This window comes from Synchiropus splendidus, chromosome 5 (genome assembly GCF_027744825.2).
Source record: "Synchiropus splendidus isolate RoL2022-P1 chromosome 5, RoL_Sspl_1.0, whole genome shotgun sequence".
Taxonomy (NCBI): Eukaryota; Metazoa; Chordata; class Actinopteri; order Syngnathiformes; family Callionymidae; genus Synchiropus; species Synchiropus splendidus.
Window position 1 is genome coordinate 25,047,754 of NC_071338.1, and position 25,588 is coordinate 25,073,341.

General features: G+C 43.0%; 2 protein-coding genes across 3 annotated transcripts; both read right to left on the reverse strand.

Annotated features, from left to right (window-relative positions):
- LOC128758895 (alpha-protein kinase 3-like) lies at nt 1-20,468 on the reverse strand. Of its 2 annotated transcripts, XM_053865364.1 has the most exons (17): nt 20,392-20,468; nt 20,173-20,311; nt 19,852-19,896; nt 13,767-13,879; nt 13,484-13,698; nt 12,497-12,618; nt 11,985-12,102; nt 10,774-11,893; nt 7,408-9,214; nt 5,642-5,789; nt 5,454-5,581; nt 5,351-5,386; nt 5,017-5,291; nt 3,468-3,556; nt 3,182-3,399; nt 989-1,037; nt 1-917 (listed from the first exon to the last, which is right to left on the reverse strand). In XM_053865364.1, exons 5-17 carry the CDS (start codon nt 13,606-13,608, stop codon nt 638-640), a joined length of 4,515 nt encoding a protein of 1,504 aa, XP_053721339.1. In that variant the 5' UTR covers nt 13,609-13,698; nt 13,767-13,879; nt 19,852-19,896; nt 20,173-20,311; nt 20,392-20,468; the 3' UTR covers nt 1-637. The 2 variants fall into 2 exon arrangements, with proteins under 2 accessions (XP_053721339.1, XP_053721340.1); XM_053865365.1 differs by lacking the exon at nt 20,173-20,311 and having other exon boundaries at nt 20,344-20,399.
- Nucleotides 20,469-21,008: 540 nt separating this feature from the next.
- On the reverse strand, nt 21,009-25,588 carry cry5 (cryptochrome circadian regulator 5). Its single transcript, XM_053865366.1, has 11 exons — nt 25,459-25,588; nt 24,629-24,845; nt 24,374-24,568; nt 24,197-24,315; nt 23,932-24,086; nt 23,723-23,863; nt 23,199-23,366; nt 21,805-21,945; nt 21,574-21,725; nt 21,171-21,394; nt 21,009-21,091 (listed from the first exon to the last, which is right to left on the reverse strand). Exons 1-11 carry the CDS (start codon nt 25,505-25,507, stop codon nt 21,030-21,032), a joined length of 1,623 nt encoding a protein of 540 aa, XP_053721341.1. The 5' UTR covers nt 25,508-25,588; the 3' UTR covers nt 21,009-21,029.

Consider the following 25,588-nt stretch of genomic DNA (forward strand, 5'->3'; position numbering starts at 1 on the left):
CCCAAATGTGCAGTTGCTTCCCAATGTTGCAGCATAACAGTAAACACAAGACCTTATTAAATATTCATACAAAGCTGTGTCCACTGTACAACAACTGTCATGAGATGCTGTACTGAGAATTCTGGTGTTCGACTGTGTATTCTGTGACCCAGTAAATTAGCAGGAAACCACACTCACTCATTCATAAGGTGTGTGATGGTGAGCGCCAGCAACACTCACTAGCTGTGCGCTTTTCGTTGACTGGATTCCTCACCACAGTTGCAGATCGATGCCGATACCATTGGTCAACACATCCGACCATCTGGTCACCTGGAGGACCTTTGCCAATCTGCCTCATGGTTTAATCCTTCCACCATGAATAATCCGTAATAAATGATGGGTGTTCAGGTGAAGCCTCTTGCTGTATAAGGCACTTTTTCATGGGCACCTTTTTTGAGACCATCTTTTCAGTTCTGCTTTTTAAGATCAAAGTACAACAAAGGCAAAATCTATTTGTCCCTCTCAGTACTGACCTGTGGTTGACATGTTCGAGTGCAAGAATCCACATTGTGATCCTCTGGTTTCCCGGACAAAAGGAAGTGATGTCACTCAGGTAAAAATGCTCTACAGAAGAGTTGAAATCAGACTGGCTCTTTGTCTATGATGCACTCTGTTTGGCTTTCATCTGTTCTTCAGCTTTCCTGGGAGGTTTGGGGCTGCCAGCCACCTTCCTACCAGTCTGTGGGCTGGAGGAACCGGCTCCCAGTTTCCGCTGCAGCAAGGGGCTCTTGGAGCCTCTGGGCTTCTGTGGTGTCATCAAAGAATCCAGAACCTTCAGAGACCTCAGGCCCAGCAGCCCACAGAAGTAGTTGCACTGGTGCTGAGACACGAACTGCTCGAAAAGCTTCGGGTTCCCCTCGACAGGAAGACCTTGATGTCTACGGAGAGATGGATAGGATCTAAATGTGAGTAAGATCTTGCCAAGTGGAAACAAGATCAGTGGACTGACCCGGATGATTTGGCTGTAATTCCAATGTTGGTGATCTTTGTGTCGACTCCTGCAATTTAACACAACAGGATTAGTTTTGTCAAAACATTCAGTGAGAAAAAGTTATTTGAATCATCAGAATTAAACAGAAATCACTATTTAACCACCTTATATTTAAATGTCTTTTTGACACCCATCTCACCCTCAAAAGGACCTGAGTGCTACACTATTAAGGTCACATTTATTTACAACTATGAAACAGACTTATGAAGGACTGACGAAGCTTCATGAAACAGTGTCCTCAGTTTCAGAGCTCAGTGGGTGGCGCTCTTGGTTTCAAAATGATGTGAGATTTTATTGAAATGGCTGAAGTTTCATGAAGCCTCATCAGCCTTTCGCAACAAAAGTCACTCACACATTGTCCTGCTAAACAACTAAACCTAGCCAGGGTTTGTTGCAGTTGATGGGCTGATGAGGCTTCATGAAACAGTGTCCTCATTTTCAGGGTCGCAAGACGACACACTCTGGTGTTAAGTCTTTGGATTTAAACAATCAGCTCAATGAGGCCTCACATCATTTTTGCTGGAGCCACAATATAAATTTTGTATAACGGCGTCTTTTATTGTTTTAAGTGTAGTTTTTTGGTTTGCCCAGTGGTGGCGCACTTACCAGCCAGGGTATTTAGGAAGGTGATGAGTGCCAGGTGCTTCTTGTTATTTATTTATGTTAGTTATTCTTGTTGTGTTTCTTGCATACATTTTTTACAGTGTCTGCGGTATGTCAAAGGTTCCCTTTCCTATTTGTGCAATTGGAAATCTACTTTTTTTGGAAAGAAGTCAAACTGTATTTGTGTTATCTCTTGTCTTCTGGAATATAGGACAATAAAACAGCTTTGGACAAAAAGAAAACAGGTATTGACTCATCACTGCTGTCAAAACACGCATACAAGTGAGTTTGCCTGGTTCATTGAAGACTCAATCCAGCGGAGAGGTCGCTACTTTTTTTTTTAATCAAATAGCGCCACCTGATGGGCTCTAAAAATGAGGTCCCTTCTTTTCATCTTTTTCAAAAACCTCCAGATGGCACTCTCTTCTCTAAAACCAGCTCCTTCTACACTTGGATTACATGGGCTCTGTATGTTGGATAGACAAGCTCTGCTGGATAGAAGATCTGGACCTGAGACTGGAATGCAATGACGGTAAATGAGTGCTCTATAGCATGGGTTCTTAACCTTTTTGATCTCAGGGCCCAACTTTCCCAGAACAAATGGGCCCGTGGCCCATTCAAGGAATGGAACTGATTCATTACTCTTGATTTCATTCGTGATCAATAACCATATGTAATCTACTTACATGTAAACAAACCAAAACCTTGAGAAATGACATGAAACCATGTGATCAGTGGAAAGATATTTGTCATCGAAAAGTCCAACCAGCAGCAGAACCAGGTGCAAGTCATATTCATCAAATTTACTGAAGAAAAAAAGAAAAACTGTACATCATGAATACAATTTTGAGTAAAACAAATATTCTAAAACAATGTCTAAATATCATGAAATAATAATATACTGTACATAGATTTTTCAGAATATAAACTAGAGAAGATATAAGTGTAAATGAAAGTATCACCATCAAATATGTAATTAATTTACAAAACTGCAACAGGTGCTTTCATCAACAGTTTTTACTGTTGGGGGCGCCATCACTTTCTTTATCATTTTTTCATTTCAAGAACTTCTCCACAGTTGTTAACTATCACAGATTTGCAGCCGTCAAGTCAATTCAGTGACACACTAAAGTGACATACTAAAGTGACCACCATATGTCACAAATGTATTAAAACTGAGCATGTTGTGGCCCAAAGGTGTAAAACAAAATACTTTTCCTGGCCCTGTAGGGGGCGCTCGCGGTCCAACCATGGGCCTCAGCACTATGGCTAAGAATCACTGCTCTATAGGAGGCTGATGCTGTTTAGTTATTGCAGATATCGGACTGATATCAGACCTTGGACCTGGACAACATAGAAAGTGAGACAGATATGGGGAGTTGATGATTGATTTATGATATCTATATTTATTTCATTTATAGAAATCCAAGCAACAATCAACAATAAATCATTGATAGCAATGACCTCAATGGGACTGCAGGTGGCAGCAGCCTTTTACCTCGCTTTCCTTGCAGGTTAGATTAAATGTAAGATATTTCACAACAGTACCTTCCATCTGAGTGAGCAGCAGGTTCCCGTGAGTCCACTGATAGATCCAGTGTTGCAGGGTACAGCACTTGAGCTCCAGCTCAGAGCTGCCTCTCATCTCCAGCTGCCCAGTGGCGTCCAAAGAAGTGTATGTCTTGAACACACCGGCCAGATCGGCCTCCACCGTGGCGTAGGGGATGGTGTTGGCGGGTCGGTACATCAGATACAGGGGGATGACTCTGGATGTGAAGGACACACCAGTCAGGAACTTGTGTATCAGCCACACAAGGAAAAGGCGATGACTTACTCAAAAGACGGCCCAAAGTTTTCAGTCACTCTGGTCTCAGCCGCGAAGATTTTACAATATTCACGGGCCAGGTTCTGGATTTTACACTCCTGCACCCAATATGACAGTTAAAAAAACATTTTAGTTGAAACAAAATTGTCATAAGAGTATGTTAGCTTCAACCAAAGATAGAGGGCAAAAATCTTTGCAAAGCGATCCTCGCGCTGTTCAGGCTTAGTGAAGCAGCATTGGTGTGTGCTGTGACTGTTGGGAGGGGACAAAAGAAGAGGGATGGAAGAAGAATGGCGTCGATTTTGTTGCTAAAATGCTTTTGATTAAAAAAAAAAAGTATGATCATGCTGTGACATTATATATTATTTCATTTTATATCGATTTTCTTGAAAGATTCTCTTAGAAATATTGGTAGATCTCTGAGGTATAGATCAGGTGTATGAGTGAAACAGGTAGCTATGATATAAAGGTACTTTATTAGGAAGTATTTATATTATTTATCTTCAGTTACTCATCAAATAATTATTTCATTTTGATCAAATCTAATCTAATATAATGTCAATATGGCCCGTAATTAGTCCCACAGTGGAGAAATTCGACAATATCTATGGGACAAGAAAAACAGGCACATAAAATGGGAATAAAAAGATATAGGCGTACAAATCTTTTGTAGTTTTGCTGTGACTTCATGAAGGCCACATAAACACAGGGCCTTTGCACACGATTGATCAGTGACAGGTTTTTGCTGCTTTTTTGCTGATGTCTGGTTCAGTCAACCAGGAGACACTCAGAGCAGCTGCATCACCACATCAAGACAAACCAGCTGAGGTGTCTCAGGCATCTTCATCCCTGGTGAGGCGGAAAGGAAGAAGACCCAGGACCCAGGATGATGACATTAGATAAATAAACACCCTACCCAAAGAGTTGTTCTTGACAGTTTGCCAAAGGTAGATACGACTGTCAGAAGCTCAGACTAGAGCCGCAGTTGAAATGATCAGCTACAGTTTTCTTTTTTTAGCTGCTACACTTCTACACTTTTGGGGGGCGTTCAAGTTAGCTGAAGCCACCAACAAAAATGGAGCCAGCACCTCTCTGTGTCTCTTGCTCAATGAAAGCAAGCAAAGAATTGTGAGAAAAAGGCTGTTTTGCCACCTCAATTTTAAGGTTTTCGAGCTCACATTAAGACAAGGAGACCAGGTTAAGCCCTTTCTCACCAGCGACGGGCTGATGAGGCGTCATGAAACATTTTTTTCCCAGCATAGGGAGTGTCTCCAATCGGGGATGAGGGCAAGTTGAGTGTATGGGGTAGCGTAAGGGGGCCCTATGCTGCTAGAACATAAGGCAGAACCCTGGGCTTCATTGGAATGGTTGTTCAAATCCAAATATTTTAGAGTGCAGAGTGTGATCTAGTGGGCTCTGAAAATGAAGACTCTTTCATGAAGCCTCATCGGCACACCAGGTGCCTTTTTTCCGTCCTCATGTATATGCTGAAGTCAATTAAATATCATTCATATTGTGTTCATAACACTCTTCAACAAGGACCACATGGACTTCTCACCTGTTTCACAAACTCCAGGTTTCTCTCCAGAAGGCAGCTTTCCTCTTTACCTCCGTAGGTGATGGGGCTGCGTGTCTTGATAATGCAGGTGTTTCCGGACTCAAAGACTGGTTCCAGCCCATAGATCACCTTCGCCCTCCACGCTTTATGCGAAGGGCCGTCGCCAACACGGGACCTCTGCACCAGAATCCGACCGAAGAACTTGTTCCCCCAGCTGCCCAAGTCCGCCACACCCTTGCTGAACAGCAGCGGCGTCATTTCAATCTCCTCTCCAACTTGACATAAAAATACAAGTCACTGAGTGAAGAGGGGAAGACGACAAGATGTTTCTCACCTCCAGCTTCGTCACGCAGCGAGCCTCCAGCCATCACTGCACAGGAAGAGGTTAGCATGAGACTTGCGGATCAAGAGTTTATGAAAAACTTGAAGATACATACGTTCAGCATTGAGGAGAAAGTCTGAGGAGTCGGTCCCAAACTCGTTTGTGATTGTGCATTTGTAAACGCCGGAGTCCTTGCCTGACGCGTGGACAATAGCAAGGTTGACTGGGCTTTCATCGGTGGCACTGGGACACAAAACGAAATATAATATCACCGTATAGAAACTTTATAGAATCAACACTTACCTTCGTTTAATCTGAGCGATCTCCACCTGATTTCTATACCATGTGATCAAGGAGTCGCTGAGAATGTTGAAGAACTGACACCACAGTTTCAAGTGTCCTGAAGAGTCTGCAAAATTCTCCCCTCGGATCTTACGGATGACCTGAGGAGCTGGACAATTGAGAGTCGTCATTTGCTCACCAGGGGTCGCTAAGGTACAGCAGATACACACACACAAATCACTCATCGGGGAGACAGACACCAAATCTGCGCGTGTCAGTTCTCTATTTAGACATCAAAATCAGATGGGACGCATCAGTCAGAGGATTTGAATCAGAATTTCAAGTGCTCTGATTATACCATCCAGCCGTGTCGACATAATTTCTCTCTAAGGTGCTAAATGTGGCGCTAAGGTTGCTGCAACATTGATCAACACGGACTGAGCAGTGACGACAGTGAGCCGTGTTCCCGTATGGAAGTAGCCACGTTGCTTGGAAATAACAAAGTTCAGATCAGCGCTCAGAGCCGTGACATGCGTATAAAAGATTCACACTGAAAATGATCTTTTGTTATTCTTGATCACGGCTGGTTACATCAATATGGAGCAAGACATTTCATTTGAGTGCAAGATAGCTGGTACAATGGTAGAGTGACTACATGAAAGAAGTAAGCCCATCTGACTTCAAACTGGACCTGAATCGGAGAACGAACATCTAAAACCAGGAGACCAATGAGTCCATCACAACCACAACTACAAGAGAAAATCCGAAAAGCAGCTTGTACTTGTGCCTGACTAGGTACTGTCCAGATTAAATTGCATGGGCAGGATATGAACTAACTTCGGATCATATTTTTTGGTCTACAAAAGCAGCTGATATCTAAATAAACATCCATCCAAGTTCAGACATACTTTGTGCGGAGGAACTAAAAGTAGATGGATCCTCTGCAACTTCTTTTTTTTTGAGTATTAAAAAAGAGATATTGCTTGCTCTTGCAGACTAAGCAAGACTACAAGAGCAAAAGCAAGATATGCCTGATACATTTAATAAAAAAGAAGGACTCAAAAAAAGGAAAAAACAAAAACTTTCAAAACAAATAGCTGTTGTAGCTGTTGATACCGTACATGATATAGGACTGTAAAGTTCTGTTTCAGTTTGACCAGTAAATTTGACCCAAGCACAGTTAGATGTATGCATGTCCATGTCGTGCTATGTAGAGTGCACTGGAAGTGCACCTGATATCCACTCTGCCCTCTTAGGACCTCAACTGTGCGACTTATGTCACTTTTTAAGAACACAGCAGCAACCTGTAGCAGTACTGTAGTCAAGACCAGAGTGTACAGAGACCGAGACCAGTACCAGAGATCAAGAGGAAGACCAAACAAAGTACAGAACACATGAACTGTGTGTTCCAATGAAAGCTTGATTTATTTTGGAAAAATGACCATTGTTTCTCTTGCAGTAAGAAATAAATGACAAGCTCAATATAGACTTGTGCTTCTGTTTCGTCTATTGAGTTTTATTTCAGTTTTGGTTCCTGTATGCTCAGGTCCTGACAACGACACTGACCTGTAGTGCAACCTTGAGGTTGATTGGGATTTCTAATATTTTGGCTAGCAGCAACTACTTGACCTTACATTTTTAAATGTTTCTCCACCTATCATTCTTGGTCTAACACAGAGAAGAGAGGCCATTATGATGAATTATGATGTGCACTATTTATCCAGATAAGTCGACTTGTGAACAGACAGGTTGACAGTAAAGTGATGCTTCCCAGTTAAGCGTATTACCTTTCCGTGGGTCTGGCCTGTTATTCTCCACCGGTTTCTCTTCTAATTTCTGGGTTTTCGTCTCCTCCTTCTGGATCTGGGTCTCTGGTGTTACCTTCCTTCTGCTCACCTGTGGAGACCGCTTCTCCGTTGTCGAGGGCCTCTCGTCGCTGGGCTGAAGCAGACGTGAGCGCCGCGAAGCGGTCGGGGAAGTGGCCAAAGTGGTGGGGCTGGCGGAGAGAGTGGCACTCTCTTCCTGGGGTGGAGAAGCACCATCGCTGGGCTCTTCACTTTTGGATTTTGGGGTGAAAATTTTGCGGCGGGCACCGGAAGCCAGTTCCTCTGGAGTGGCAGAGGGAATTGGTGATGGGCAATGTCTTTTCAACAGCAGTGGACTTGTTTCAGGGTTCGGATGAAGAGGTTCAACAGCCAAGATCTCCTGCGGGGTCAGCTGAGGATCATCTCCCTTGAAGTCCACGTTTTTACTGGATAACCTTCCCACACTACTGTCCGGTTCTTTAAGCTCTTCTGGAATTTTTTTGGAACTCTTCTCCTCATTTTCCAGTTCAACTTCATTACGGCGTTCTGGAGCTACAACAGCTACAACGTCTTCAGTGTTCTGCACTGGAATTGACTCCTCAGCGTCTGCTTTTGATCCGCCGGAATCCTCTTGGACAGCTTCAGCTTGATGTGATGAACTTGTGACCTGAACTTCCTCTTCAGGTAGCACATTAGTGACATGGTTTGTGGTGAGCTCAGGAGTATCAGCAACAGAAACATTAGCTGATTGGCTGGACTCTTGACCGACGTCCATGAAACCTTCAGTTGAACCTTTGACGTCACTCTCAGCAGCACTTGTGTCCACAACACAGATGGGAGGGGTTGTCGGAGGTTTTTGAGTGCTTGTTTCTGTAACTGAGCCCTGCATCTCATTTGCACTCTGATTAAGAAGTCGATAAATCTCCATGAGTGTTTCAGTCAGATTCTTTGGAGGCTTGTCAGCGTCTGGCTGCTTCTCAGTGACGGACTTGCTCGTTCCCTCACTGCTCATGTTTTCACTCTTTCCTCTGTCCTGAGTGCTTCTGTCGGCAGCAGAAGAATTCCCGGAATCAGACGCAAATCCATTTTCCAGCGACAGACCAAGAGCCTTTATTTGAGCTCTCAAAAGTTCTGCGATAGATATGACGCTCGTGACTGGATTCTGAACTTCTTGGACTTTATCAACAGATGTTTTGGGGGTTTGTAATGTCTTTGGCTGCTCCTGTTGCACTTCGCTTGGCCCGTTCACTGCTGCCGTCTTCTCGGTTACATTTGTGTCAACCACCGTTACCTCATTCTTCTCACTTTCTGGTTGAATCTCTATTTCATTCGGGGTCCTTGTTTCAGTCTCGTCCACTGACATATGGTCACCTGACACCGACAACCCTCCTTGCTCATTAACCGCTGCCTTTTCCTCCACTTGCATTTCTGTCTCTTCAACAGATTTGATTGCTGTATCAACTTGGCTCTGGGGGTCAAGGCTTGCAACATTACACCCCTCGGTGTTGTCATCACCACTCAGGCTTTTGACTGGTGACTTCTGGGAGTCTGTAAAAAGGAGCGTCTGGCCTCCACTTGATCCCTTGGAACGAGTTTGTGTGTCCCGTGTCACTTGGACGACGGCTGCCGCGGGATCGTCCTTCACAGAGGAGGTCTGGATGTCATCCGCAATGCTTCCTCTATCTGCTGGACTCTTTTGTAGCACTTGTACATCCTGCGAACACTGGTCGTCAAATAGCTTGACCTCAGGCGGGACGTCCTGCTTCATCTCTGTGCCGACCGGGGTAACCTTACGGACGATAAAAACAGTTTTGCACGTCGTAAATACTTGCGACATCGACTCCACAACAAACAGCACTCAGTGGAAAAGACTATAAACTAAAAGAATATGATATCTGATCAAGGAATGAGGGCCACATAAAGAACAAAAAAACATTTTTTTATGAGACTGATAATAAATTATGTTTTCAAAATCTCAGAATAAATTAGTATTTTTACTAGATTAATCTTGTAATAAATGTATTTTTAATAAGATTAATCTTGAAATAAATAAATTTTTTGATGAATTCTATCTCGTTCAAAACTCAAGATCGTAATATGACTAAGATGACGTCTTGTAATAAATTAATTTACTCATTCACTACTATTTACTATACTATTTACTAATAAATTCTTTTTCACAAGACTAATCTTGTAGTGAATTAGTTTCTTCTTTATGTGGCCCAAATAAAAGAATAAAGACTTTTAGCACTTCGTATTTTCGATTTCCATTTATAGTTCATTTCTTGTGCTTGCTGTAAAACAGGAACAGCAAACTTAGGAAACGCCACGTAACCTGCAGAAGGTGATGAACTGGGTTGCTGTAATAAAACATGGCGGTTAAATCCAGTGGCCATGACTTCAAAACTAATGGTTTGTGTGTGCTTGCACGGTTTTAAGGAGGCTGTTCTGTGAGCTTTCTATTTTACTCGTGCAAATTAGTCGGAAAGGAATTCCAGCCATTTAAAGAGGTGCTTTAAGTCGTGCCCTGTTATGACTCGGTTCTCAAAGCTGTCAGTAGCTGTACGGCTGTCTTGACAAGATTACATAAGCAGTGCGAGGCGAATTATAATAAGAGTGGCTCTAACGCTCCATCTAAAGTCTGAACACAGAAGATATTTCAATTCATATCATAACTGTCTTTATATGCCCAGTAGGCTTCTTTAACATTGAGATTTTATATTAAATTTCTTGAGTAATAGAACTTGTAATTTTCAAACCCTTTTCTGAATAAAGGTCATTGTAGATTTGTAATATTTCATAAGCTGCAGAAGTAGAAAGCATTCTCAAGTCGATTCGGATTCATACTGTTCTGTTGACTTGGAGATGTGGAACTTTTAGTCCAATTGTGCCTAAAAGTTGTTTAAAGTATGGCATCATCACAAGCAAACCAGACTTTACAATTACTTGCTATTTCAGTTTAGAAAAATGTATGATCACATTTTCTATCCAGTCTGTAGTCACAATATTTAACTCAGTGATGGTCGCATTTTGCATAAAAAGCGCTGAACATAATTCAACCAAATTTTCAGGAAATGCTGCCAATCGGAGAAAGAACAGATGAATGGGTTTTGGCGGTGTTGGGTGGAGACTGGCTGCTGGGCAGAGGTCTGCACTCTCTGAGTGCTCTTCTACTTTTGCTTATTTATTTATTCCCTTTGCTCCATGTACCTGCTCCACTGATGTGCGTCACTGGATTCTTGTGGCACAGCGGACGCACTTATGAATCTATAATTAGCTTGTGTTTCTGACGGGACCAGTGTTGGCAGCACAAAGAACTCATGAGCTCATGTGAAAAGACTCGCTCACCTCATTCGGCAGCGAAGGCTGAGACTCGCGCAACTTCTTTTGGACGGACCCGGTTTCCTTTTCCACCAGCTGATCCGGGGTCGGCTCGCTGGCAACAACTGTTTGTCTTTTAAATGGTGCACAAAGTGTCTTCATATTGGCTTTGGTTTTCATCTGAGCAGGCTTCTGGTCAATGTCCATGATGGGAGCATCCGCCATTTTGACAACTTTAGAAACCATGCTTGGAGGTTTTAAATTAATCTGGGGGTTGCTGTGAATCTGTTTTGGTAACTTCACTTGCGCCTCGTCAACTTTACTGTCCTTGTGCATCTTTGAGATTTGTTTGACCTTGGAAAGCCTGGGAGGAGGCGATGGAGTCATCGACGTGGAGATAGGTTCTTTCTTCACAGGTTTCGAGGAGACATTTTCAACCTTTGACTTCTGGTCACTATCTTCCCATTTCTTACGCACTGGCCTCCTCCTGGAGTCTGGATTGAAAGCTGTCCTGCTACTCTCCACTTCCATCCGCTCCTCTCCTGACTCTCGGCTGGGTGTTGAGATGGATGTACCTCCTCTTTTATCCTCGTTGACCTTCTCTTCTACAACATCTGCTTTTGCGCCTTTCATAAAGTTTGAAATCTTAATCTTCTTCTTCACAAAAGGTGCTTTGGGTTGGTGCACTGCAGAAGCCTGCGGGGCCTCCACTGCACCGTTGGTCACTCCATTTTCAGTGACTCCCCGTCTGTTATTACTCCCACTGACTGAGGAGGTTGCTGGCTTTTCATCCATCTGCTCCACAGCGGGCTCCTGCAGCCTCGCCTGTGGCTCCTCAGCCGCTCTCGTACAGGTGTCCTCCATCCCCTCGTCTTCTGTGGAGCTCGGAGTGCTCATAAAAGCCTCCATATTAGAGCGACGCTTCCTCTGTGTTCGGTCTGGACTGATGGTGCGAAACGGCTCCTGGTTTTCTTTGCCCTCCGCTTCTCTACATTTGCTCTCAGCCTTCTGCTTCAGCTTGGCAAAGTAGCGCTGGTGTATCTTGAACTCGTTCATCTCTCCGACCTCCAGAACCCCTGAGCACGACACGATACCTTTGGTGTTACTGGCTGACGCTTGGTATATGGCGGCATCATCCAAAGTGCAACTACAAACACACAGGGATTCTGTTTAAGCCATGTTGATGACATGATATGAACAATAAATCAACCACTGAAACAAATCGTAATTCAACATACTTGTAAATATGGAGGGAATGATTCTGTCCGTTACGAAATATTTCATATTTAGGCAGCCCACAGTATCTGTCCAGCTGCATGTCATCCTTGTACCAAGTAACTTGAGGGACGGGATGTCCTGTTGGTGGAGATGGAGAAAGTCAGGTCAGTGGCCAAGAATGAAGGCACTCTCTGACCACCATGTTTACTATTGTTGTCGACTTAGAGAGGTCAAGGTCTATTTAAGAATGTACAACAACTCATATAAACACCACACATTTAAAATACAAACAAGAAAAAAAAAAAAATCTAATATCTCTCAAGCAAAATGTATAGGCCCCCCTTATGGCTGGTTGTCAACATACAGGCTGGAATATTGTTTTCCTCAAGGTATTATCATTTTCTAAACAGAATCAAGGTTTGTTTAGTCCTAATACTACGCTGATGGGATGTTGTCGACTGGGTGACAGCAATCTTGTATTGGCAGTATTTATCAGGTAGTTGCATGTGATAGTCTAAACTCTGATCAATACCTGTGACGGTGCAGGAAAACTTGACGTTGCAGTTTGCACACACAGCTCGTGACCTGAGAGTCTTCTCAAACAATGGTTGTGTTTCCTCCGTCAGCTGGGCGATCACACTGCACAGTGTGCTCCTGAAGACAGTGGAGCAGGAGGCATGTTAGCGCTCAAGGAACGGAAGTGTTATCAGAGATAAGAGACAATCACTAAATCCATAAAGTCAGACTGTTTCATTTCACAGTAATTCATTCTGGGGTCCACGAACATATTTAACATATTGTTTTGCACCTCTCAGGCACCATATTTATGAGCATTAATCAACCACGAGAAAGGCAGAATTGTGTTCTTTGATCTAAATATGGCATGTAAAAAGAGACAACACATGAATTTTATTTGAGAAGCCTGAAGGCATAGCATCCTCAATATTCCACAAGGAACATGCCGTTTATATGGTACACAGTTTACACTGTGACTGTTTGTGTCCCTGCTGCTGAAGTGAAGTATTTATCAACAACAATATTTTGCTGCAAAAAATAAATGAGCAGCCTGGAAACGAAGACAAACAACCCATCTTCAAAAACAGTGTGATGCGAGAATGCTGCAGTGCATTAATGTCATCTCAACCATCCTTGGGCCACAGCTTTGTGCACTGAAACCAGCTTATTGAACATCCTGTCCTAGTTTCTCTCTGATTTTTCATGTCTTCTGAAACGTCTGAGCTACCTTTGTGATCTTCTGGAATACTTGCTGTCTTCACGCTCATCTGTATATCTAGTATTTCCCGCAGAGTTTTTGGTTTAGTACGACTAAGCATCTATGCCATCGACCAGAGTGTGAAAAAATAACACATTTAAAGCAAAACTCTAACAAGAAAAATCTAGACATCTGACTGGACAGTGTCCATCACTATGGCAACAAACAAACAACCAGCAATGCTTTTTTTGTCTGCTGACTTGGAAAAGCTTGGCATCACTGCACCATTGCACAACCGGCCCCTACCTGTTCTCTGGCCGGACGTTGGTCAGGTAACTGCAGCTGACAGGCCGACTCCCACCATTGGAGCTTTCCCCACTGCTTGATCGTCCGTTTCCAAAAGAGGTACGACTTGTTCTTCGGGAATCCATCACGTTTCCCCAGAGAAAACTTCAGCGGTTCTCCGACTACAGAAGTATCAGTTCTCACTTTCCAATAAAACACTGGAGGCTAGACTGCAGCTGTGAGAGAAGAAGTGGTTATTCATCTCAAATACTGTCGTTTAAGCCTGTTTGTGGAATCAACTCACCATACACATGCTTCTTTCCCTTCGTTCACAGATGCCCAGCAGCTCTGACTTCAGCGCTGCAATCTCCAATCAAACATGAGCATGCGTGAGCAGCTGCACTATTAATAGTCGGCCTGCAAATAGACACAAGAGCACATCCTAAAATCTCCTCTTTGGACCTTTAAAAACATGAACAATGAAACAGCCGCTGAACAGTTTTCACCCGGCAGTAAAACGCAACACAAATAGTTTTCCAAGTGGAAACATTCGTAGTCAAGGTCATCCCCGACGCAGGAGATCCCCAAATAGGAGCGGAGGATTATTGAAACATGGTGAGGAGTTTTTTTCTATTCAGATATGAATAGCAGCCAAGAAGAGGGGGACCTTTGGTTTTGGGAAGTTGAGATCCCCTCCTCCCTCAGGGATTTCTTTATTACTTAAAACAGGGCAAAGGGAATGAAGTGGTGGTAATATAAAACCTACTTCAACATAAACACGTCAAAGGTTTAATGGGAACTGGACATGGTTTATGACCATTTGAGGGCGTCATCACACTACTGTCTCTTGTATGAATGTGACATGTGAAGCAGTCTGAATGAGGATCATGGTTCTCAGGGAGAAATGGCTGGGATATCCTGAGCAGGTTGGAGAGGAGACCCTCCCTTAGGTGGAGTTGAAGTAGGGTCTTGTTCACGAATGAAGGACGGACAGCATTTGTGAGATTCAGTTTTGAGGAGTGTATTGGAGAAGAAAGAGCAGAGCCAAACGCTGTACATGCTATGGAGAATACCTAGCCTCACCTAAGGTCAGTAGTTTTAGGTCACGAATGACAGGTCACAGATTAAAGAGGACAAAATGATGCTTCTCTGCAGGGTTTCCGGCTACTATGTGAGAGAAGTGTGGCTATCCTGGAAAATCTCCAAGCAGAACCACAGCTCTACCTGGCATCTTATCACAATGCCTTCCATTCACCACTGTTATGAGGAGAAGCTTGGGCAGACAATGCTAGGATTTTCTCTCTGTACTCAACAAATGCATTCTTTAGTGTTGCACATTAATGAGGGGGGAATTTAACCTGAGAAATGTGGAGCTATTTATTCAGATTATTTTACCTTGTAGTTGTGAGCATTATATGCTAATATGATGTTGAGTCCTGCGGTTGTTCCCTGGTTCATGATGTCCAGTGACAATTGGTTTAGAATCTCAAAGCAGGCAAAAATAGAACAGCCTAATGTAAGCAGATCCAAATGACTGCCAGACAGCTCCAGTCTATAATCGACACACAAGTGCACATTCACTGTGGAGCAGGTTCCACAATATAAAAAAATAAAATCTAGTCCTGCTCTGTCAGGCTTTGATCAGTTTGGTTAGAGTTTTTATTTGATCTTATTCCCTTGATAGTGTCACAGGGAAGTGGAGCTATACTGGCTAACTGGGGCAGGGGACCCCCTGGAAAGGTTACGAGTCCATCACTGGACACATGTAGACAACCATTTGTACACACACACGTAGACAATCATCAGACACTAACACAGTGCCCAGAGATGCCTCAGTAGGATTCACACAGGGGATTCTTTCACTGTGATGGTGCAGCCCAAACCACTTCCCCATGGTGCGGAAAATCCAAACTTAACATGGATAAACACTGTACACAGACCGTCACTAAGCAGAAGACCGAATTCTCAAGGATTCGCTACTCAGCACATGAATGCATCATCTGGTAAAAGATCCTCCGATTGGTTACTTTTTGAGATTTTTTTCTGAGAATGTTGTTGATAACATATTGACCACACTGGAGCTAGCGCCACGACACACATTAATACACACACTGGTGGTTATTTTCGACATGTCCCACGTGTATCGGCCCCCCTACTACTGCTGTAAACACCCCACATGTCCCCATAAGACCAGAATTCTACACTACACATGGCTCGTAATGACAAGCGTGTTGGGCTGTGTGTATGTGTGTGTGTGTGTGTGTGTGTGTGTGTGTGTGTGTGTGCGAGAGGCTAGCCGCTGCTCTGGCGAGCCTCGTCTGCTGCTGCGTGGTCTGAATATTTCGGACAGGGTGTGTTCTGACATCAAAGTGTTCCATGTGGAAACATTACAGAAGCTCGGTCATTTGACTGCAGCTCCACGATGGAAGACATTTTTACAAATGTAACGGCAACTCAGGACTGGTTCATGTCATCTCTCACTAAATCATGAACTATTATTAAGCTTTAGAAAACATTCTGGTGACACATCCACCACCACAACAACAACTGGAGAGGTGATAAAATACAGCTAGCTAGCAAAAGGTTAATGCCAAAACCCTTCAGTAGAAAGCTTCCTCAATGTGTTCTGAAGAGCTCTTCACAGTGGCTGTTTCACCACACGAGACTAGAAACCTCTCCTTGATCCAGTGTAGGAGTCGGTTTGGTTCACTTTGTCAAACCTAGAGACAAGCTACGGGACTGCAGGAAGATGACAGCTGTGGATGACAGCTTATGTAGGAAAGGAGGCCTTCTATTATCTTACTCCCCTTCTAATGAATGCATACTAGTATTCAACAAAAAGAGCGTCATACAAGTCCGTTCTCAAGCACAGTTGGGTTTGATTCCGTGTTTCGTGTTGCAGCTACATTTAATAGCATCATTGTTTGGACAGTCCATCACGAGGGGTCCACAGGGAGGGCTGCATACCCATTGCCTCATGAGCTGCTATGTATAGCCAGCAGCCCAGCAGAGTTATAAATGAACCAGAGATGATGCACATATGAAATCACTACAGCGCTTATGTTTCATTACCCATCTTCTGAAACATAATTGTGCACCATCATGAATGAAAGACGGGCCATTACTGGAGACAGTCAAGTCAAGGGTTGGGGTGGGGGCTGCTGCACGCATAACCAAACAAATGTAGGAGAAAACATGAGCAATTGATGTCATTTTCTGAGCTTCTTTCCATTGCATTCTTGCAACATTCCTCACTGAACTATTGTTCAACAACAACACTGTCATCATGTTTCATTGTTAGAACAATATAAAGCCCACAAGCCAAAGAGGAGCCCTTGTCCATCAGACCCAGGGTCACTTCTGGGTGGATCGTGTCACTCACATGTATGTGATCCCCACAACAGTATATAAGGTGGGTGAGCAAGGCTTCCGTTCTTCTGTGGTATAAACATGCCAGTGTTGTTCTTCACAAACCATCTGGTCTCCCTAACATCTCTGACTCTCCCAACAGCTGCCGGTCTTCAGTTGAAACCATCTATCTGGAGGTTAGTTTAACTGCAGTGGGAGGGACTGCCGGCTAACTTGTCTCATCCAAAGAGACAACTGCGCTTTATCTGCATCAGGGACCAGGCTGTCTCAACAAAGGAATGTCCTCAGTCAGGTCCATTCATCAACTTTTGGATAGCACTACAACTATGCACCACCAACCTGAAAATGACAGTTTCTTTGCATAGGTGGTATCCCAGACGAAGGGGGAAGATCGTGGATCATCTCCCTGAACAGTAGTCCTCCTTAAAAGGAGGAATCTTCGGCGATAGAGTGCTTGCACTGCGAGTCACAGTAAATCGATGAGAACAACGGAACACCCCCATGAGAACCCTAATTCAAAAAAGCTGCCACAGCTCTCAAATTCAAGCACCAGCTTACGCTACCGCCGAATTAATTGGATTGTTTGCTCATCCGTAACCTATCGTTTGGTAGGTGTATATCCCACCATATTGGTTTACCTTTGCCCTATTTAATTCTGTCCAAATGCTTCCGTGATGTTGTGACTTCCCTCTTCTGAGAACACATCTTGTCTTAAAATAAAAAAAATGTCAGTCATAAAAGACGTTTTAAGATATTTTCAATTCTGAATGAGATAACTCTTAGTATAATATTCCTGTTGAGGTGTTTTAAAAGTGAACATTTAATAACTTAACATGTTGAATATAAAGCTAAATGTTCAGGGTTTATTTTTTCAAACAGTTTCTTCATCAAGCAATATGTCTGGAGTGCATTGGTAGTTTCAGATTGGCTACACATGCAGACATGACATGGTCGGCAATTGCAATTTCATGAAGTAGTGGGGCTCTGTATTGGCAGGTATCTTGCCATACGTATCCCGATACAGGAGCGGTGATACAATACATTGTGATACTGTAAGTTCAGCAATACATTGATATACGAACCATCACTTTAAAAGTAATAATGCAACACAATATTATGCACATAAAAATGAATTTTTGTTTTGACCTCACACCAGTCCAGAACTTTCAGTTCAGTTCAATTTCGCAGTCCAACAGAAGAATGAATCGCTCCCATAATCAACAAAGTTACAAAAACAGTGTACAAAATGAAAACCTTAGTATGACACATGTCACAAATGCAGCTGCATATCCAAGTGTCTATGTATCAAATATTGATGTAGCTGACTTAAAATGTCAAGACAATATCATTCGATGAAGAATTCCTATATTCTTCCAAAATATCAGCATTCAAGTATCAGGATATTTGAGGGCATCAATATTGTCTTACGCCCCTATTAAATTGTCCCATTGCATTTACAATATGTGCCATACTTTTAGCCTCCATAGACTTGCATCTCATCATGAGCGCGGAAGCCCAGATCTAAGTAAGGCCTGTGGTTCATGCTGCAGAGAGCCAAAAGTCAGAAATCGAGTTAAACCCAGCCTGGAAATCTGATCACCCCAGTATTCAAGAACCTTGTTTTTCAAAGTCTGTTCCAAGTTTCACTTCATTCACCAACACAAACGTAAAGTCAGAAACCAAAGACCTTTCTCAAACTCTCAAAAACTAGGTTTCAGTTTCCTCCTGAATCCACCGGCATAGATTGTTTTTCAGGTTCTAAAGCACAGAATATTTCTGGCGGCAGCCACACTACACATCCTGCCGATTAAAGACGAAGCTGCGGGACCCAGATCCCAGATCCAACATGCCTAGAGTAGCGACTTGTATGCACAAACAGAGGGGTAGCGAGGAACACTTGCTGGAACAAGTTTAAATTTAGGAACAGTTTCATGAAGCTGCCTCTAATGGCGCATTAGCAATAATTACAGAAACATATTTGCTCATTTTTGGGACTTAAACATGGAATCAAAAGGGATTTTATGAAGTTTCCACAGTTGCTCGGTTGTGTCCTGTCTATTAGAGAGGTGGCCCTGCGCCGACAGTGCCCACCCTCACCAGACCCACCCAGGCCACGTCTGTTTTGATGTTTGACAGGTCTCTGTGGAAACTGAGCTTGGCTTTGTATGGCTATCTGACCCGCTGTCAAAGTTGTGACATCATCTGGGAGACATTCTCACGCACACACACATGCGTGCACGTAGGCCAGCTCAGAGGAAGCAGAAACAGGAGAGGACAGCTGTGTGGCCCACAGACGCTCACACACACTCTGGCTCACACAAACATCTTGTCTCCACGCAGCACCATCAGATGAAATTATAAATAGTACCGTGAACGCTAATCAAACCAGTTTCCTCCTGCTGTTTAGATGCTTCCTCAAGTTCAGATCAACCTTGAACTTCAGCACTGTTGTCTCTCCTAAGTAGTGACACACACTGTGAATTAAATCCTGTTGTTTTCATCTGCGTTTTGTTCCAAAAAAAAAAAAAAAAAAGAAAATTACATAACTTTCATTCACCGTTTAGCCTTTTAATTGGAAAATCATACAAGAATATTAGGAATTAAATTTCATCCAAGCGTGTCATTGGAAATACTCATTTGCTTAGGTTCTTGACTAAAATATTATATACAATCAAATGAATTAACATTTGTTTCAAATCAAACTTAGTATAAATTTGAAGGAAGTGCAATGTGTTGTAGATATTATCTATTATAGCAACCGCTTGTGTGTTTTAGGTTTTCAAAATGTCAAGTTTGGGGAGACGCTATATAAACGTAATTTTAGGGAATCACGCAGCACATCTTAAAAATGTAATGTTTGAGCACCACACATATTTTAGAACATGTAACACAAAATAAGTGAAGTTGTGACTCACTCTAGCATACCACTGTTGAGCTACTGCTTTGTGTTCACATCAAAGCGAAATGAACCATTTTGGCCCGTGGATGACTCATAAAACCTGAGGCGTGAGCACACTCACCGTGTCTTCTTTCATTGAAGAAGTCTGTCGCTGCAGCCATGACCTCTACATGCCAGAAAAAGATGGAATTATTTGGATGAATGAAGTCATTCTTTCACATATTCTGGATGGAGTACCAACACCCCGAATTATGCACAGACTCCATCAAACAAATAAACAAGTGCATGCTGGACATTTTCAACCTTTAGGAGACTGAAAACATTGTGTAACAATAAATGGCACTGTTAATTACAGTTAACTCTACACGTGTTTTGGACTTGGTCTTCCAGTCATGTAACTTAAAGCAGAACAAAAAAAGAAACACAATTCACACATCCATACTTGTAATATATATTTTTGTATCTTGTTTGTTGTAGACTTTTTCAACTGCAATTTTGCGCTGGTTCTTCAGCGCGATCCTTTGACGTCACGTCCTTGAAGGCGAGTTTCCCCTGTGACGTCGAGTCGACGCTGAAAGAAACTGTAGAATAATAATTTCATTATTATCCTCACCTTGACAGCCAGAGAGGAATTTGGGTCGACCAAGTACTTCACCATTACCTTCGGTTGACCATCAGAATCCGCCAGGACTGCAATGCATGATGGGAAGCATCGTCTTTAGAAGTTAGTTTCAATCATATGCAGTATCATATATCATATGCAATAAAAATGAATTTTAAGGCGAGCATTTCACAGGATTATTAATATTATCTGAGTATATTCTCAATTATTTGAGTACGAGTTTCAGGCAACCTGAACTTTTGATTATGTAGCCTTTACTCTTGATAGATTCAGAACTCTGAGCACGTGATGGCAACTTAAGACACCAGCGCTTTCTGTCTTCATAGTTAAGTTGTTTTCAATTTATGTATTTAAACAGGGTTCATTTCATAGTTGAAAAGGTGGTGGTGAATAAAATACCGAGGAAAAAAACTGTGCCCCCCCTCGCGGAGATAAAGTGCATTACATCCAAACGAACGCGGGAATGCAGAAATACGGAAAATCACAAATTATTTTCAAATATTTAAGTTGTATTTTCATATATAACAAATGTGGTCATTATTTATTCACGAATTGTTTCTACATTTATTTGTTTCATTTTTTTATTCAAGCATTTATGAAATTGTCATCTGACAAAATGTGATTCGTGAAGAAAAATGAGTCAAACCAGAAATACATCAAAAGCAAAAGTCTACACTTTATTTCTTCTTTTCTTTCTTCTTCAGCATGTCAATGACAGACTCTGATTTACGCTTCACACCTGCGAACAAAAGCAGCATCAGGAGACATGGATTAATACGCTGATGTCCAGTGGATGTTGGAGTCCTTGCCACGTTTACCTTGTTTTTTTTGTGGCGACTCGTTGGAGGCGTTGGAGGACCTCCTGGCATAGGCGGCCTTCATTCTCTGGATGTTTTTCTTGCTGATCACTTCGTGCTCCACGATGGGACGAGGGTAATCTACACCGATGATGCAGCCTGCCGCCTGCTGGACGCTGCGAGGAGACTTCCACGGCTCGTAGATGTACTGGGACGGGAACTTTTTCAGAATGGGAAGGTATTTCCTGTAAGGCGAGAACTTAACCTTCACTGAAACTGGCATGTCATAAAACACATTATGATCAAGATTAGAACATTGTGTTTCTTCTCATCAGAATCCAGTCAGACGCAACTGTTCAACCACACTGAATCGCTCTGAATTGGAGTTTTCACGGCACAAAAACACCATTCTCCATCAACTCACTTGATGTACTCTCCGTTCTTGTCCGTCTTCTTGCCGAAGGCGATTGGTGAGTAGACTCTGAAGAACTGGTGAAAGAAGGTGCTGGCTGACAGCCACTGCCAGTTCCCGGCGTTCAGAGCCCAGTCGCCATCCAGGAGGAGTTCCTCGAACACCTTCATATCATTGGAGAGCACAGAACCTCAGACACCGGAGAGCATCTCGATCATTCATAAAGACGGTGAGTTGGCAAACCTTCTGGCCTTCCTCCCAGTTGATCCACAAGTCTCCTCTGGTGAGGAAACAGGCCACTGCGTGACGGGCCAGGTGGTGGATCCAACCTTCTTGTCTCAGCTGGGTCATGATGGCGTCAATGAAGGGGAAGCCGGTTTGAGCCTGGAGGAGAGAGATGACAAGTGCATTGGAATCCTAAATAAAAAAACCTTATTAGACAGGAAAAAGTGAAGTTAGAAGTCTATAAAATTTATACATTGACTTCACTAGGCTCAGCCAGAAGCCATCACATCAGTTAGAGCAGTTATTTTCCCTTAAACAAGCATAACAACAACATTATTTAAGAAGTAACTTCAGCATCAATGAGGATAGCTTTGAGGAATAGGCAGACTCCAGGGATTTCAGTCCAGGTTTTCTTTGGTGCCAATAGTAAACAAGACTTGCTGCACCACCCTTTTAGCACAGACTTGTCAGACAACTTCATTTCTTCACTGTTAGCAGAGGTGTAACGTTAGTGAAATGTACTAGTGGAAACTTTTTACCTTGACCTCAACTAAAAATAACTTGGAGATCTGCAGTGTTTTAAACAACTATTATTGCATTTATTAAGAATTATGTCCAATTAACTAGTTAACTGTTAGAGACTTCTGCTCAGATGTAATATTTATTATATAAATTTAAGAAGGAAAATAGATCAAGTCCTGCACCGGTCTTTGAGCCGCGGGTGCAGTGGTGCTGTCTGCGCCGTAGTAAGGTCAATGGTGCACCAAGATTAAAAATGCATGAGGATCACTTCTATATTACTTCTACAGGGTGCAGCATCAAGACTGACTCATGAAACAAGCTCGGCAATGTTCTGAACTTGAATCATGAACACCTAACATCTTTTATTGACATTAAAGCGCTCAAAATGTGGCGTTTTCACCCATGTGTCTGAAGTTTCAACAACACATCTGTTCTCAGCAGCTGCTTCTCATCTCCAGTCTTCCAGGAGACCATGTCTGTTGACGGAGCTGTGGACACGTGGGTGAAAACAGCGCAATTTGAGCGCTTTAAGGTCAATAAAATGTCTGGTCGGTTTGATATTTTGGCAGCCTGGCGCTCTTTAGCATATATTAGCCGTCGGATTCTGAAAAAAGTCGCAGCATATTGTCTAGCAAAATCCGGTAATGGATATCAAACTCATTTCACCACAGCCATGCTTTTCAACAGCATTATTTCCTGTGATCACAGTTCTTCCCACTAATGCATCTTTAACTTGGAGCACACAAATCCAATGACGATGAGGGTCATCCTCCTCCATCTCACCCTCTTCTCTCAAACCTACAAACCTCATGTCCTCCTTCACCACCTCCATAAATCTCCTCTTTGGCCAGAGTTTCTGTTTATAACCGAGCCTGAAAAGGGAGCGATACCTCTCTCCACGCTGCCAGGAACTCTGGCTTTGAGTCCCAGTCCACCTGAGTGCAGACAGGGTTTCCCTTCATCTTGTTGAAGTTGGGAATCCCCAAACTGGCGGTGTAGAAAAATTCCCTCCACAGCAACTGACCATGAAGAGACACTGGAGGTTCAGAGTGCTTCTTCTGCAAGCACAGACACAAACATGAAAGTTGCTTCTCTCAAATGTACAGATGAATCAGAATCAGCATTATTGCCAAGGTCAGTGAGGATCCCACCAACTAGGAAAGTGCTTTGGAACAACGTACAATAATGAACAAAACACAATAAAAACAACAATAATAATAATAATAATAATAATAAAAAAAAAATACAATTATAAAATAAAGACAAAAAAAATGAATAGAAAGGAGCAATGCTCAAAATATTCTTTCTCATCTTAAATTGAAAAATGAAGTCCTCAGAAGTCTCAAAACACTGTTGGGAATTCAGAAGCACATGACAGAGAAATCTTCATTATATTCTGCATATCTGAGCTCACCCCTCTGTAAACCTCCGTCAGCCTCCACCAGAAGGTTCGAGCAGACAAACATCCCATTGTGACGTACGGGCTCAGCACCGTGGTGCTCGGACTCAGTGAGTTTGGAGAAGTCTGGGGCTTCTCGAAGCTGCACACCCAGCCCTGCAATCAGAATCCAGCATTTCACTCTTCCAGTTCCAAAACAGCTAACAGAGACAGAAGAACATTACACTGCGCTGCATGTGTTCCTCCATTCTCCTCAGAGCCTCCTGCTCTCCACCCGGGAACTTCTCCTCAGTGAGGTCACCAACATCGTGTCCAAGCTCGTCCAACGTAGGGATTCCGAATTCTTTGGCATGGTTTTTCGAAACAGGAGTCTTCACGTCTGCGACAGAAGAGAGCCAGGTAACAATACTAATCTAGTGTGGTATTACCACACACTATAGAAATTCATGAGGGATCCCTTCTTCTGCATCAAAGATCCCAGTCCAATACCTTTCATATGCTCCGAGGTCAGGGCAGGCACCGGTCTTCTTGGTGGACCAATGCTCTTCACAATCGCCTGCATTTTGTTGTAGGTCAGTGGAGCTTTGCCATTGTTTTCCTCAATGATCCTGTGAGAAGAAGCAGAGTTATTGTTTCAGGCTTGGTAAGTGAGGTGAACTACTTTACCTGTCCAGGTCAAAGAGAGTGTGGGAGACCTTGTAGAGGACCTCAACTCCATTTTCCTCAGCAAGCACTGTAACTGCCTGGTCCCGGGTCAGACTGTCAGGTTCTGAGTCATACTCGTAGGTCAGCTTCGTCACCTTCCACTGGGTGAAGAGCTTGGCGAACACCTCCTCCGGTTTTCCTCTCAGAACAAACAACCTGAACACAACAGCCGGTGTAACAAACACGTCACATGTGGATGCGCTTCGATGCTTTTACCTGGAGTTGAGTTTACGGAGGCTGCTGTCCAAGTCGGCGAGCGCTCCGATCAGGAACCTCCAGCGGTTGATGCCGACTCTTGTCGTGTTGTGGAGATGAGGGTCGACAATGAACAGAGGGTAGAACTCCTTACTGTCCCGGAGAGCAGCCACCAAGGCCGGGTTGTCGTGGAGCCTCAGGCCTTTCCGGAACCAGTGGATGCACGTGTGCGCCATTTCTGCGGAGATAAAACCACATTAGATTGTATTTGAGTAACTTTGGTGGGAGACTTCCTTAGTGAATTAAAGAATAAACCCAAGATCTCTGTGTGGATCTTTTCATGAGCACCGAAGCTGGGATGTCACAATAGTATTACATTTTTAATCAAAAACTTATGACGTTTAAAAATGGCCAACCACCTGATATGGCACCTTAGTGTTTTGGGTAGAATTTTGGAAAGGCGTTCGAAAGTTTCCAACTCAAAGTGGATGGAACGAAATGTTGATCACATGGTCGTATGTGTTCAGAAGCTTAACCATGTCTAAAAATGCACTTCTGATTTCAGCAACTAAGCAACTAAAATTACCAAAAACAAATTACAGTGAAGTTTATTTGAAATACGAACTTTATCAGCCTCATAATAAGACGTGTTTTGAAACTATTCGTTTGCTTATTCGAACATATTTGGAGTGAACAACGCGACGAAGTGCATGCTCGACAAAACGTTAAAACAAAATGCATGCACGTGACTTCTATTAAATTACACTTTGGCGATGCATTGACAGCTAATTCCCAATGTTAGTTGAATGGGAAGTATTTCCACTTGAGAATAGATCGTTAGGGACACTTACCTAAACCAAGCAAACGTGTGCAAAAGCAGCGATGGTACTCTGGTTGCATAGTAAACGGCTCCAAGGCATCTTCAACTACGTGTCACAATTGTGATACTAAAACTCGAAAAGAGCAAGAAAGCGGCTTCTA

Bases quoted from the DNA above. Each gene is read 5' to 3' on its own strand.
- cry5 (XM_053865366.1), bottom strand. From the start codon at position 25,507: ATGCAACCAGAGTACCATCGCTGCTTTTGCACACGTTTGCTTGGTTTA. The intron at 24,846-25,458 runs GTAAGTGTCCCT...TTATCTCCGCAG, and splicing joins CACACGTTTGCTTGGTTTAG to AAATGGCGCACACGTGCATC. The intron at 21,395-21,573 runs GTGAGTTGATGG...CTCGCCTTACAG, and splicing joins AAGAACGGAGAGTACATCAA to GAAATACCTTCCCATTCTGA.
- LOC128758895 (XM_053865364.1), bottom strand. From the start codon at position 13,608: ATGGATTCCCGAAGAACAAGTCGTACCTCTTTTGGAAACGGACGATCA. The intron at 5,582-5,641 runs GTAAGTGTTGAT...TTTGTGTCCCAG, and splicing joins ATCGCTCAGATTAAACGAAG to TGCCACCGATGAAAGCCCAG. The intron at 918-988 runs GTCAGTCCACTG...ATCTCTCCGTAG, and splicing joins ATTACAGCCAAATCATCCGG to ACATCAAGGTCTTCCTGTCG.